This window comes from Bos mutus, chromosome X (assembly GCF_027580195.1).
Source record: "Bos mutus isolate GX-2022 chromosome X, NWIPB_WYAK_1.1, whole genome shotgun sequence".
Taxonomy (NCBI): domain Eukaryota; kingdom Metazoa; phylum Chordata; class Mammalia; order Artiodactyla; family Bovidae; genus Bos; species Bos mutus.
Window position 1 is genome coordinate 108,486,344 of NC_091646.1, and position 16,295 is coordinate 108,502,638.

Consider the following 16,295-nt stretch of genomic DNA (forward strand, 5'->3'; position numbering starts at 1 on the left):
TTTTGCGTAGTAGATTTCAACTTTGAATTTGAAACATCTTTGGTTATAGTACATGAGTCTGTAGTTCAGCTAGTTAAAATTGTTCCTAACAGTACTAACAGTTTTAATATTGCTTTCCTTTTCCCTACCACTGCATAGGGACTTCCTGGTGACCGAGGGCCTCCTGGACCCCCAGGGATACGTGGTCCTCCAGTAAGTAACCTAAAATTCTTTAGCAAAATTTAATGTAAATTGATAATCTCACATAGTACTGCATGAACCAATGTAAAATTACTTTTGTGTGTATAGGGTCCTCCAGGTGGTGTGAAAGGTGAGAAGGGTGAGCAAGGAGAGCCTGGCAAAAGAGTAAGTGTTATGGCTTCTAATAAACTTTACAAAAATTTTTAAACATGTCTTTGAGCACGTACTCATGCACTGTGCATGTGTGTAATTTTATTTTTTCCTCTTAAATCCTGCCTTGATTCCCTCAAAATGGCATGAATGACATATTTATTTATTTATTATAACATTAAAGTCCAGAAAGTCTACTGAAGAGAGTCCCAGGCTGGAAGAAAGCTTGTTATATCCTTTAACCTTATATTTCTAAATAACTAATTTATATTATTACATTTCCTTGAATCCTAAATAGGGTAAACCAGGCAAAGATGGAGAGAATGGCCAACCAGGAATTCCAGTAAGTATTTAAAACCCACCCTCCCCTCCGAATAGCAACATTTGTACATGTTGGTAAAGAAGCAGGATGGCAAAGAGGCTTGGGTTTGAAAATAGTTTAAATGAATAGAAACTATCCTTTCCATCTCTTTTAAATATGAATTTAAAAAGTCTCTGCTTTTCAAGATAGATTTTTAAGTCAGATTTATTGAGATATAATTTGTATACAGTAAAATGAACCATTTTGGTGCACAGTTCTGTGTGTTTTGACAAACACATAAGTTGTGTAACAATCTCCATAATAAAAAACAGTTCCATCTCTCTCAAAAGTTCTCTCATGATCTTTCATAGTTATTCCCTCCCCTCCCCTCACCCAGTGTCTATTGAAACAACTGATCTGTTCTCCATCTCTGTAATGTCGCTTACTCCAGAGTGTCATAAAAATGGAGTCATAGCGTATACAGCTTTTTGAATCAGAATTCTTTCACATAGTATAACACACTGTATTGTATATCAGTAGTTCATTCACTTTTAATTGCTGACCGGTATATGACTATGTGGAGTACCAAGGTTTATACATTTACTCATTGAAGGGTATTTTGGTTGTTTCTGGTTTTTTACCATCATGAATAAACTGCTAAAAACCTTCACGTACTCTGTTTGGTGTGAACGTAAGTTTTCTTTTTCCAGTTAAAGTTTTGACATATAATTCTAATTACTACCAAAAAAGAGGCAAGTAAAAATATGGAAGTCCAGGAACATTATTTCAGGCAGCCTTAGTATCAGGAGTATCCACCATAGATGTTAAAAGATGTTTTCAAGGACAGATAGAAAATTTGATGAAATTTGGAGACTACTCTGCAGGAAAGGGAGCATTCTTAATAAGACTGGAAGTTGTAAAGTAATATTCAATAGAATCAGATAAATTGATTTCTAAATAATTTTGCTAAACAGGCAGTCCTCAACTTACAAACTGTAGCTTCACCAATGGCTTAAACATATAACATGGCATAAGTGAAAGTGAAAGTCACTCAGTCGTGTCCAACTCTTTGCAACCCCATGGACTATACTGTCCGTGGAATTCTTGGGGCCAGAATACTGGAGTGGGTAACCTTTCCCTTCTCCAGAGTGGGGGTTCCAATTCAGGACCTCAGTTCCTGTCTTCTTTTGAAACAATGATTTATGCAGTCATGATGTTCAACAATTGCCTCTGTTTTTGACAGATATCCCTAGGGAAAAGGCTTTTCTCTCTTTGCACTGGGAGAAGTAAAATTAGGTCAGGTAATGGGATCTTTCTGGGAACCACCAGAAATGACAATTCTGTGGGGATGGGGCTTTGAAGAAGCTTCAGCCTGGTTCTTTCCCTTCCGGTTGCTGCTATGCTGCTGGTCTTTACCTTGATTGTGAGTTGTTGGTTTTCAAGGCTGCTGTAAAACTGAGGAAGGGTGATGAGAACAGAGCCACAAACCACTTTGTTCTAACAAAGATTCAGTCTTTTTTTCCCCCAAAAAATACATTTCCTGGATTGCTGCAAACCCTTGCTTAATTTCTAGAGTTCTAAAAAGATTGACCATTTTTGTCAATGTCTTTGGTGCTTTTATGGAGGAGAGGGATTTTGGAGGTTCTTATTCCACCATTTTTGCTGATGTTGCTGTCTTCTATGTTTTTAAAGGGTTTGCCTGGTGATCCTGGTTACCCTGGTGAACCAGGAAGAGATGGAGAAAAGGTAAGAATTTTAGAACGCCTAGGGAACTGCTTTTATTCTGATTAGCACAATTCTTTTCATCCCAGTTATAAATGAAAAATTTCTAAGTGACTAGATTTTGTATTCAAACTACACCTTCTTTATCCATCTTTTGATAGTATTCCCTTTTCTCTTATACCAATTCCCTAAATTTTATTCACTATCCTGAATCACAGTCCATCTGATAGAAACACATGGAGAATTGTTTAACTTTAGCATTTCCATTGTTAAAAGCTGATGCCTTTACTTTGAGCATGTATTGGCAAAACTTTTGTTCTCCAGAAGGAGGATTCAGCACTATTTTAGTGAGGCCCTCATACTAAAAAAGGCTTATAGCTGTGAATTTAGAATGTTGGCACTAAACATTTCCATTCTCTAGGCAATTATTGTCTGGAAGCCGGTGGCTAATCCTTGTTGTTGTTTTTTGTTATTGTTGTTGTTGGCTGTTGTTTTTTCATTTGGCCATGCAGCCTGACTGAAGTTATTTATTTAGTTCCCTATTTTAAAAGTGACTTTGAAAAAAATGTATGAAGCCCACAATTTCCATATTTATAGCAGATCACAAAACATCCATTTTTCCAACCTCTGGTCTTTAATTGCTTTCTATGAAAAGCTTTGTTTTTCAGGGACAGGAACGTGTGAGAAACTTGAATGTACCCAGAGGGCACATGTTTTAATGATGATTTTATCTCTAAACTAGATCCAAGTTCTAGACTGGCTTAAGAGGCACAACTAGAATAAAGGAAGATAATAAATAGTCAAAGAATAAAATTTTGTTTTTCTAGTTGTATGTGAAGTTATAGGACAGAGTATCTCCTTCAACTAAAAGAAGCTTATAGATAGATGAAAGGTTTCTATGAATAAGTCTAGAATGAGAGTAGAGATGTGAGAGGTACACCTATTCTTGGATCTTGGCCAGTGGAGTAACAGTTGAATACTGTGATCTTCACCTGTTGTATCTACTGGTTAAGGGTAATAGTTTTGTCTAAATTTGTCTTTCAGTACAGTCTAAGAGCAAAGTCACAAACCAATTATGATTTATTAGCTATTCCTGGTGATAGTTAACTCCATCAGCTTTAAAATATGTGTTACTAATGGAAATGACACTAAATTTATGCCCCTGACAAGTTTTTTGAAAAAAACATGGCTAAATGTAAGAAAAGGGTAAAGATTTTAGCTGATTCTAGTAATACCAATTTTTAAATTCAGTGTCTTTTCTATGTTACAGCTAGAAATACTTTAGAAGTCTGGTCTATATATAAGGCAAAGAAGTTAATTGATTTGGTCAGCATCATATAGCTTGTAAATCTGACGTAACAGCACAGGCTTTCCTAGGCTTAGCTAAGTAGTGTTTTATTAACTCATTTTGTATTTCTCTTTGACATTTTTTATTATGGATTTCTGGGTCTTTATGAAACTTAATTATCAGTTATATTTTTGAGGAAATTGATGTTTTCATGTGATTTTTACTAATCTATTGTATAATTGTATTGAACAGGGTCAAAAAGGTGACACTGGCCTACCTGGGCCTCCTGGACTTGTAAGTTTTTTTTTCTCTCAGTTTTTATTTATTAAATTTATTAGTGCATTTTAAATTTTGTGTCTTAATTATACTCCGTACCTTTTCCTCATAGAACACAAAATTCCAAGTCTTTATCAACTCCTCCTGTCTTAAAAGTCTTTACATCTAAAACTTCAGTGAGGTTGACCTCAAAGTCTTTGTATTGGTCTGCCTGTGTATTATTTCTCCATAATAAAGCTCCAAAATTATGGTATTAGGTTTTTTTGCATAATGATTGCCAAATCATTTCTCAAGTAACCAGCAGGTGGTGCAAGTGTTGCTTACAAAGATTCAAAAAATGAAACTTGGGGAACTAGGGATTGGTCCTTTCCCCTGCAGGGCTCAGAAGAAAGATGGATTTGGTCTTAATAGCTTTTCTTAATTTGTAATTGTCTGATTCACACCTCTTTCTTCCTGGAGTGTGTGCTTTTAGGGGCTCTTCATAACAAATGCAGGAAACTATTCTATGAAAGAATACTTGAGGGGTTTACAACTTTTCTGTCATATTTGTATTTACCATGAAATTCTAGTCACATATGTTTTCATTCTTATTAAGAATAAAATATCTCTGTTGCAGTTGACATATTGGTTTTCCTTTCATTGAAATTTGCTAAGACTCCTGGCTTTAGACTTCACTAAAGTTGCAAAGGGGCAAGTGCCATAAACCCTATATGATAAGACATTTGAATAATGTTTATTTAATTATTTTTGTCCATAGTGGGTCTCAGATATTGATACTTGGTACTTTATCAAATCCAATGATGAGGGTGTGTTATATTTAAAGAAGATCTTAAGATAATTTTTATTTGCTTTCATTTTAAAATCAGAATTTTACTTTTCTAACAAATATTTTTTCTAAAAAATGAGATGATACAATTTTGATGAGCTTGAGAAGAAATGGAAATTTTGAGAGTGTGTCCTGTTCAATAGCTCACTTCCCCTTTGAACTACTATCCCAATTCTAGGTCCGACAAATGGCCATTTGTCTGAATATTTCTTGTATCCAAAAGAGCCAGGATGAATATTGCCAGTAGGTGATAATTTCTGTCTCAGACTGATAGTTGCTTAAAAGTAAAGCTTACTTTACCTTTATAACTCTATGAAGTTAACCTCTTTATATTAGATTATTTAATATAAAATTCTTTAGGCATGAGGTTCTAAGAAGATAGAAAGGGAATTATTAGCTAGTTGATTTTAATTAATAAAGCCCTCCTGGAAGAATGACTTTTCTTTTTCTTTTTAAGAAGAAGAAAAAAAAATATGAGTTGACAAAGAGAAAGATTATGGGAAGGCATCCTTAGAATGGCATATTTAAAGGAAAAAGCAGGAATGTGCAAGATGCATGAAGTGGTTACAATCAGACTTCGCTCTCCTAAAAAGTCATTGCTAGAACTAACAGGACATGAAACAGATGAGAGAGGTATTGGGAGTGAGAAGTATGTTTAGAGTCCAGGCTATAAAGTGACATAATATATAGTGAGAAGTAATGAACAATTATGAGTGCTCTAACAGGAAGCGTAACACAGAAAAATTGCTTTTTGAGGAAGTATATCCTAGTAGTAGATTTGGATTTAAAGGGAAAAGCTCAGAGTTGTTTCTGTTAGTCCAAGTGTGAGGTAAGGATAGAAGGTGTCACAGAAAAGAAGGGGACAAATTGGAGAGACTATTTTAACAAAGAATTATAAGGCTTAGGTGATTGGAATGAATTGAATGTAAATGATAAGAGACATCAAACATAATTCTAACTCTGTAAGCCTGGGGCTCAAGTGGATGGTAATATTGATACTGACATTGAACATTTTCTAATCTGTTGAAGTGTGCTGCTCACAATCTATGTAAGGTAGTCTTGATGATTTTGCATCTGAACACTTTGTGAAAACGATGCATTGTAATCATATGGACCTACCAGGTTATTTTCAGAAAAACAAGTCTCTTCCTCTTTGAATTCCTTTATTTTTTCTTTCATAATAAAGGTAATACCTAGGCCTGGGACTGGTGTAACTGTAGGAGAAAAAGGAAACATTGGGTTACCTGGCTTGCCTGGAGATAAAGGAGATCGAGGATTTCCTGGAATACAAGGTCCACCCGGCCTTCCTGGACCTCCAGGTAAATGAGACTGTACTGTACTTAATACACTTGTGTTTATAGTATCTTTACTAATCCATGTATATAATATTATCATACTATTTCCAGGGTGAGCATGGCACTAGAAGATATAAGTATTTTTTAATTGATAGGAACGCCTCAGCTCTTAACTATAACCTTTCCAAGTTCCTCATGTATACTTAAAAAAAAATCAGAATTACTTGAATAGTGTTGTCTTACAATAAAAAATATCGTTTCTATCTTTTGTTATTAATAAATTACACCAAACATTACTGTGAGCCAAATATTAATCATTGTACCTTTCATGCTGTTATGGTAGGAAACATTGTACTAATGATGCCTAGTTATGTAAGATTTACTGTATTTTTATGTAGTAAACAGCACTATCCACTTAGAATGCCAGAAACATCTACCTAGAAATCCCCATGGCGATTTTGCTGTGCAGTAAAATCTTGGAGCTCAGTACCAATTTTATATCACTTCCTTATTGAAGATACACAGTACAGTAGAGCACTTCTAATTTGGCTGCTAATTGAGCAGTGCTCTTGTTTAGCATGTTTATTTGGATGTTCTCTGAAATGAGGTGATAGTATGCCTCTCATGTAAAATTTGAAAAAAAAATCTGGTACAGTATCTGTCACACATAAGTATTTAATAAATTATGGTTACTTTTCCATAAAAAATATTTGCCTAATGAAATGTTAACATGATAAGATGAGTGCTGCTCAGTGTTTCTGCCAAGAAGAAAGAGAATAAGTTGTGGGTCCCATTTTGTTCAAAGTGTATATAAAGTATATACACTTTATATACTTTATATACTATATATACACTTTATATACTATATATACACTTTATATACTATATATACACTTTATATACTTTATATACTATATATACACTTTATATACTTTATATACTATATATACACTTTATATACTTTATATACTATATATACACTTTATATACTTTATATACTATATATACACTTTATATACTATATATACACTTTTATATACTATATATACACTTTATATACTTTATATACTATATATACACTTTATATACTATATATACACTTTATATACTATATATACACTTTATATACTTTATATACTATATATACACTTTATATACTACATATACTTTTTATATACTATATATACACTTTTATATACTTTATATACTATATATACACTTTATATACTACATATACACTTTATATACTATATATACACTTTATATACTTTATATACTATATATACACTTTATATACTACATATACACTTTATATACTATATATACACTTTATATACTTTATATACTATATATACACTTTATATACTACATATACACTTTATATACTATATATACACTTTATATACTTTATATACTATATATACACTTTATATACTACATATACACTTTTATATACTATATATACACTTTATATACTTTATATATATATATATATACTTTTATATACTATATATACACTTTATATACTATATATACACTTTATATACTATATATACACTTTATATACTTTATATACTATATATATACTTTTATATACTATATATACACTTTATATACTATATATACACTTTATATACTTTATATACTATATATACACTTTATATACTTTATATACTATATATACACTTTATATACTTTTATATACTATATATACACTTTTTATATACTTTATATATACTATATATATATACTTTATATACTATATATACATTTTATATACTATATATACACTTTATATACTATATATACACTTTATATACTTTATATACTATATATACACTTTTATAATTTTTATATACTATATATACACTTTATATACTTTATATACTATATATACACTTTATATACTTTATATACTATATATACACTTTATATACTATATATACTATATATATATACTTTTTATATACTTTATATACTATATATACACTTTATATACTTTTATATACACTTTATATACTATATATACACTTTATACTTTTTATATACTATATATACACTTTATATACTACATATACACTTTATATACTATATATACACTTTATATACTTTATATACTATATATACACTTTATATACTACATATACACTTTATATACTATATATACACTTTATATACTTTATATACTATATATACACTTTATATACTATATATATAATTTTATATACTTTATATACTATATATACACTTTATATACTATATATACTATATATACACTTTATATACTTTATATACTATATATACACTTTATATACTATATATACACTTTATATACTTTATATACTATATATACACTTTATATACTATATATACACTTTATATACTTTATATACTATATATACACTTTATATACTTTATATACTATATATACACTTTATATACTTTATATAAAGTATACCCTTTGGATTTCTATCTTCAGGGTAGTGGACTAAAGATATAACTGTGTCTGGCAAATTCAGATAAGGAATTCTCCAGGGATATAGCAAAAAATTTAAAGTGTTGGATAGTATGAAATAAAATGTAAGACACACAAAGGATAAACCTAGATGTGCCAAAATCCAACATGAAGGAGTTCAAAAAGAGAATAGGACAAGAAGCAATATTCGAAAAATTAATGGTTAAAACTTCTAGCTATTTAAAAAAGGCATATTTCCCTGTAAAAAGGCTTATGAATTACAAAGCAAAAGTAATAATACAAAATTAATACAGAATACATACCTAAACACATTGTAAGGACATTTTAGAATTTAAGGATAAAAAGAAGTTCTTAAAAACTGTCTGTGACCCAAAGCATATCACTTACGAATCAGTGAGAGTCAGATGAAGATAATGGGGCAAATTTTCAAAATATATAGGAAAAATAACTATGAATTTGAGATCCTATATTACATCAAACTGTCATCCTAAGGTGAAGATGAGGACCTCCAGATCTCTGAAATAGTTACTGGAGCTTTTACTCCAAGAAGAAGGAAATGAATTCAGGATGAAGTTGGGAGTAGGGGTGGGTAACACAGAAGAAACAATGGTTAAGAAAGATGTTAATAAAGCATTTTAAGTCTAAATAAGTATTGATCATAAAAAATAACAAATATTTTGAGTAACAATATGGAAGTATAATTGTACATACTACTAACATAGAATGTAGAGATACAGAGAGAATGGGGAAGTGAATTATATGGTTTATTGTCTTGTTAGAGGGAGAGAATATAAACACTACTAACTATATAAGGTTTTCAAAAAATACATATTTTAGTTCCTAGGTTAAACATTTTAATAGTAACCACTAGAAAATAATTAAAATAATATATATTACTTACTTGTTGAAGAAAGAAGATGACCAAAATCTTGACCTATGTAATACAAGTTAGGTTTGGGACAAAACAGACACAGATAAACCTGGATAAATAAAAAAACATAAACTGACAAGAAGTTAAAAACAAATCAGTAACTTCAATAAATGTGAAAGGACTAAACACTGATTAATAAACAAAACCTAAAATAAAATTGGAATAAAATCTATATGCTGTGCACAGTAGAGACATCTAAAGTAAAAGAATGTAGAAAATATGAAATTTAAGCAATGAGAGAATGTTAAGCAAATGCTACCCCAAAAAAGCTGGTTTAGCAATTCTAATATAGTATGAAATAGAATTAAATGCAAAAATGCATTACAAAGAGATATTTCATATGGATAAATAGACAAATTATACCACAACTATATAAAAGTCATGACATTTACTCATCTAAAATTATAGCTTTGAATATGTGAAGTGAAAACTGATAAACAACAAGGGATAAATTGGAAATTCCCCAGTATATCAAGGAAGTAAAATATAAATATGGATATAAATGATTTGAGTAACACAATCAAGCTGTATTTTTGAGAGAGAGAGAAAAATTTTGTGCAGCAGAGAATGTACATTCATTTCAAACACACATGAAGCATTTGTGATGTGTAGCTTTGAAATTGTGTAGTCAAGAAATTGACTCTATTAGACCAGAAAAAATCTTTTAAAAGTGTATGCAGGATACTGTACACAGAAAACCCTAAAGATATTATCAGAAAATTGCTAGAGCTAATCAGTGAATTTAGCAAAGTTGCAGAATACAAATCAATACACAGAACTCACTTGCATTTCTATATATTAACAATGAAAAATCAGAAAGAGCAGTTAAGGAATCAATCCCATTCACCATTACAACAAAAAGAATTAAATATATAGGAATAAACTTACCTAAGGAGACAGAAGAACTGTACACAGAAAATTATAAGACATTAATGAAAGAAATCAAAGGTGACATAAACAGATGGAGGGATATTCCATGTTCCTGGGTAGGAAGAATCAATATTGTGAAAATGACCACAGTACCAAAAGCGATCCCTATCGAATTACCAATGGCATTTCCACAGAACTAGAACAAAAAATTTCACAATTCATATGGAAACACAAAAGACCCCAAATAGCCAAAGCAATTTGAGAAAGAAGAATGCAGCTAGAGGAATCAAGCTTCTTGACTTCAGGTTATATTTTTAGATGAGTAAGTTTCATGACTTTTATATCATTGTGGTATAATTTGTCTATTTATCCATATGAAATATCTGTTTTTAATGAATTTTTGCATTTAATTCTATTTCATACTGTATTAGAATTGCTAAACCAGCTTTCTTTTTGGTAGCATTTCCTCCCCTGGAGGAGGAACCCACTCCAGTATTCTTGCCTGGAGAATCCCACGGACAGAGGAGCCTGGTGGGCTACAGTCCATGGGGTCACAAAGAGTCGGACACGACTAAAGTGACTTAGCACACAACATAGCCTGCACACAAAGCTACAGTCATCAAGACAGTATGGTACTGGCACAAAAACAGAAATATAGACCAATGGAACAAGATAGAAAGCCCAGAAATAAACCCATGCACCTATGGGTACCTTATTTTGGCAAAGGAGACAAGAATATACAATGGGGCAAAGACAGCTTCTTCAATAAATGGTGCTGGGAAAACTGGACAGCTACGTGCAAAAGAATGAAATTAGAACACTTCCTAATACAATACACAAAGATAAACTCAACATGGATTAAAGACATAAATGTAAGACCAGAAACTATAAAACTCTTAGAGGAAAACATAGGCAGAACACTCGATGACATAAATCAAAGCAAGATCCTCTATGACCCACCTCCTAGAGTAATGGAAATAAAAACAAAAGTAAACAAGTGGGACCTGATTAAACTTAAGAGCTTTTGCACAGCAAAGGAAACTATAAGCAAGGTGAAAAGAAAACCCTCAGAATGGGAGAAAATAATAGCAAATGAAACAACTGACAAAGGACTCATTTCCAAAATATACAAGCAGCTCATACAACTCAATGCCAGAAAAACAAACAACCCAATCTAAAAGTGTGGAAAAGACCTAAAGAGACATTCTCCAAAGATGACATACAGATGGCTAACAAACACATGAAAAGATGCTCAACATCACTCATTATTAGAGAAATGCAAATCAAAACCACAATGAGATATCACCTCACACAGGTCAGAATAGCCATCATCAAAAAGTCTACAAATAATAAATGCTGGAGAGGGTGTGGAGAAAAGGGAACCCTTTTGCACTGTTGGTGGGAATGTAAATTGATACAGCCACTATGAAAGACGGTATGGAGACTCCTTAAAAAACTAGGAATAAAACCACCATATGTCCCAGCAATTCCACTCCTGGGCGTATACCCTGAGGAACCCCAAATTGAAAGAGACACGTGTATCCCATTGCTCATTGCAGCACTATTTACAGTAGCTAGAACATGGAAGCTTCCCTGGTGGCTCAGAGGTTAAAAGCGTCTGCCTGCAATGCGAGAGACCTGGGTTCAATCCCTGGGTCAGGAAGATCCCCTGGAGAAGGAAATGGCAACCCACTCCAGTATTCTTGCCTGGAGAATCCCATGGATGGAGGAGCCTGGTGGGCTACAGTCCACGGGGTCGCAAAGAGTCGGACACAAGTGAGCGACTTCACTTTCACTTTCAGAACATGGAAGCAACCTAGATGTTCATCGACAGGTGAATGGATAAAGAAGTTGTGGTACATATACATAAGGGAATATTACTCAGCCATAAAAAGGAATGCATTTGAGTCAGTTCTAATGAGGTGGGTGAACCTAGAACCTATTATACAGAGTGAAGTGTCAGAAAAAGAAAGATGAATACTATTTTCTAACACACATATATGGAATCTAGTAAAATGGTACTGAAGAATTTATTTACAGGGCAGCAATGGAGAAACAGACATAGAGAATAGACTTATGGACATGGGGAGAGGGGAGGAGAGAGTAAGATGTACGGAAAGAGTAACATGGAAACTTACATTACTATATGTAAAATAGATAGCCAACGGGAACTTGCTGTATGGCTCAGGAAACTCAAACAGGGGCTCTGAATCAACCTAGAGGGGTGGGATGGGGAGGGAGATAGGAGGGAGTTTCAAAAGGGAGGTGATATATGTATACCTATGGCTGATTCATGTTGAGGTTTGACAGAAAACAGCAAAATTCTGTAAAGCAAGTATCCTTCAATAAAAAATTAATTTAAAAAAAAGTATATGCAGGCCATACTCTGTGACCACAGTAAAATGAAGTTAGAAATTAACAACAAAAACCACCAAATATTTTTATATTAAAGTACACATTTGTAAATAGCTCTATAGGTAAAGAAGATACAGAAATGGAGATGCTGCTGCTGCTGCTAAGTCACTTCAGTCGTGTCTGACTCTGTGTGACCCCAGAGATGGCAGCCCACCAGGCTCCCCCGTCCCTGGGATTCTCCAGGCAAAAGAACACTGGAGTGGGTTGCCATTTCCTTCTCCAGTGCATGAAAGTGAAAAGTGAAAGTGAAGTCGCTCAGTTATGTCAGACTCTTAGCAACTGCATGGATTGCAGCCTACCAGGCTTCTCCGTCCATGGGATTTTCCAGGCAAGAGTACTGGAGTGGGGTGCCATTGCCTTCTCCAGAAATGGAGATGATGAACTACTAAATGCTAAACAATTTCATATCAAAATTCATTAAATATAGCCAAAAGTCTTACACTTAATTGATCACAAAATTAGAGATCCTAAACTTAAATGAGCTAAGTTGTAAAAATAGTAAGAAATAAAACAAGCACATGCCATTTGAAACAACATGGATGGACCTAGATATTGTCATATTAAGTGAAGTCAGAGAAAGATATCATGTGATGCTGCTTATATCTGGAATCTAAAAAAGTACAAATGAACTTATCTACAAACAGAAATAGAAGAACACATGTAGAAAGCAAACATATGGATATGGGGGGGGGCGGGATTGGAAGATTGGGATTGACATAGCACACTACTGTATATGGACAGAGGAGCCTGGCAGGCTACAGTCCATGGCATCTCAAAAAGCTGGTCACAACAGAGACGTAGCACATGCATGCATGCACACACACGTATAAAAATAGATAACTAGTAAGAACCTACTGTATAGCACAGGGAACTCTACTCATATGGAAAAATAATCTAAAAAAGAGTGGATATATGTTTATGTATAACTGACTTACTTTGCTGTATACCAGAAACTAACACAACACTGTAAGTCAACTATATGCCAATAAAATTTTTAGAACAGAAGCATAAACAAAATAGATGGAAAACTGATAAAGGTAAAAATAAAGTAAGATCAAGATAAAGGCAGGAAAAGACTCAAAATCAGTAAAGAAAAAAAGATACCATAAAATACAATTCAAATTCTTGAATTATAAGAAAGCTATAAAATTGTCAATATTTTTGAAATTCTATATGAAATATACATTCTTCATGAAACAGAAAACATAATTTAATAAAAATTTTCCTGAGAAAGTAGGACACCTAAGTAGATCAATTGCCATAGAAGATTTTGGAAGGTTAAAGGTCTCCCTGAAAAAGTATTAGTTTTGTGGGTTGGTTTTATGAATGAATTTTACCAAGTTCCTGAGCAGGCAATTCTCATAGTTTAAAAACTGTTCCAGAACACTTTTTTAAAAAGGAAATTCAATTTAACAATTGATACCAAACTATGAATGTTTGGTATGATACCAACTTATGAATGTAGGAGTAACAATCTTAAATATTATCAATTCAGAAGTATATTAAATAATGTATTTGTAACTGAATAGTATTTACACTAAGATTACATGGATGGTTCAACATTACTTTAATTGACTACATTGACATATTGAAAAAGAATAGGACAATAGATAAAAAGAAAACAGTCAAAATTTAATACCTATTTATTTTAAAAAGGAAAAAAATTCTTTTTTATAATTTTTTTTTTTTACCTTACAATATTGTATTGGTTTTGCCATACATCAACATGCATCCTAAGACTGGAAGGGAACTATCTCAATTTGATGAAGCAGTCTACTTCATACAGGAAGTATAGGACTGTGCAGGAAATATACTTTGTGGTGAAACATCAGGAGTATTCCCATTCAAGTCAAGAATAAAATAAAGATGGTCACCAGTGGTCACCAATGTTATTTGTTCTTAAACTAAAGATCCCAGCCAGTAAGTCTGGAAGAAGAAAAAGAGGTATATGGATGGAAAACAAACCCCCCCCCCCACATTTTGGTTATTCAAAAGCCATGTGATTATCTACTCAGAGAACCTAAAAGAATCAAATGACGAATTATCAGAACTTAATGTTTGCAAGGCATCCAAATATGAATTGAAAATTTAAATGATTTGCTTTAAACCAGCAAGAAATGATTAAACATACAAGAGGGGAAAAAATCAGTTAACAATAGAAACAACAATAAAATTCACATTAGCAATCAAATTTACCCATGAATAAACCTAACAAAAGATGTATAAGATCTCTTTGCATAACTTTATAAAATATTATTAAATAATATAAAATTAATGAATAAATGGAAAGATACATGTAATTATTACTTGATGTGGGAATTCAGTATTATATACAAGTGATTCACCAAAATTTAATCTTTAAATTCAAATTAATCTCATTCAAAATACCAGTGATTTTTTTTTAAATGTAACTGATAAGCTGGTTCTGAAATTTATTTAGAAGAATAAATTTGTAAGTGTAGTGAAGATGGTTTTAAACAGAACAAAGATAGTTTTAAAAAGAACAAAGATGAGTATATTTTCCTTGCCAGTTTTGAAAATATTATAAAGCTGCAGTAATGAAAAAATGTGTTAGTGATGCAGGAAGAGACAGCAGAACAGAAGAATGTCCAGAAACAGAGCCATGTTTACCTGAAAACTTTGAGGTGCCTCTTCTCTTGTCAGTGGCTTTCTAGTATTTCAGAGATTAAGAGATCGTAGTGTCAAAGTGTAGAGAGTTAGTTACTAGTACGTTTCCAAAAGTAATGTGAGTGTTAGTTGCTCAGTCGTGTCTACCTCTTTGCAACCCCATGACTGAGGCCCTCCAGGCTCTTCTGTTCATTGGATTCTCCAGGCAAGAATGCTAGAGTAGGTTGCCATTTCCTTCTCCCGACCCAGGGGATCTTCCCGACCCAGGGATCAAACCTGGGTCTCCCACATTGTGGGCAGATTTTTTTTTTTTTTTTTTTTTTTGACCACCTGAGCCACCAGGAAAGCCCTCCAAAAGTAATAAAACTACTTTATTCTTTCTTATATTCAAACTGGTACTTACATTATTGGGACTTTTCATCTTTTCTCTACATGTTGATTCTCATAGAAAAAAATAAGAACATAGCTCGTATTATACATAGAAAAAAATAAGACCATAACTGATATTAATACATTAAAGAAAGATTTTATCATTACTTAATGTCTCATTGAGACCCAAAGTAATATGTCTGAAATAAGATCATTTTGATCACTTTAATGGGTATTTGTTTTTATCTTAGGACCTGCAGTTATAGGTCCTCCTGGACCCCCTGGCTTTCCTGGGGAAAGGGGCCAGAAAGGTGATGAAGGCCCACCTGGAATTTCCATTCCTGGATCTCCTGGACTTGATGGACAGCCTGGGGCTCCTGGTCCTCCTGGCCCCCCTGGCCCTCCCGGCCCTCACATCCCTCCTAGTAAGCTATATACTTTTCTCCTACTAAGTTCTGTTGTTGTATTTGTTTTATCTTCATTTATAAGTGAATCTGATGGTTTGCATCATTCTTGTATTTCTGATAAATAAGAGTCTTCTGCTGCTTCTACTTTTTATTTATGGTGA

General features: G+C 32.6%; 1 protein-coding gene across 1 annotated transcript in view; it reads left to right on the plus strand.

The window, feature by feature from the left end:
- Nucleotides 1–16,295, plus strand: part of COL4A5 (collagen type IV alpha 5 chain) — a 254,556-nt gene that overhangs the window by 155,014 nt on the left and 83,247 nt on the right. The window contains exons 14-20 of the mRNA XM_005910838.2: nucleotides 139–192; nucleotides 289–345; nucleotides 629–673; nucleotides 2,324–2,377; nucleotides 3,894–3,935; nucleotides 5,930–6,062; nucleotides 15,979–16,152. Of these exons, the coding sequence (XP_005910900.1) occupies nucleotides 139–192; nucleotides 289–345; nucleotides 629–673; nucleotides 2,324–2,377; nucleotides 3,894–3,935; nucleotides 5,930–6,062; nucleotides 15,979–16,152 (559 nt within the window). The remainder of the gene's footprint in view (nucleotides 1–138; nucleotides 193–288; nucleotides 346–628; nucleotides 674–2,323; nucleotides 2,378–3,893; nucleotides 3,936–5,929; nucleotides 6,063–15,978; nucleotides 16,153–16,295) is intronic.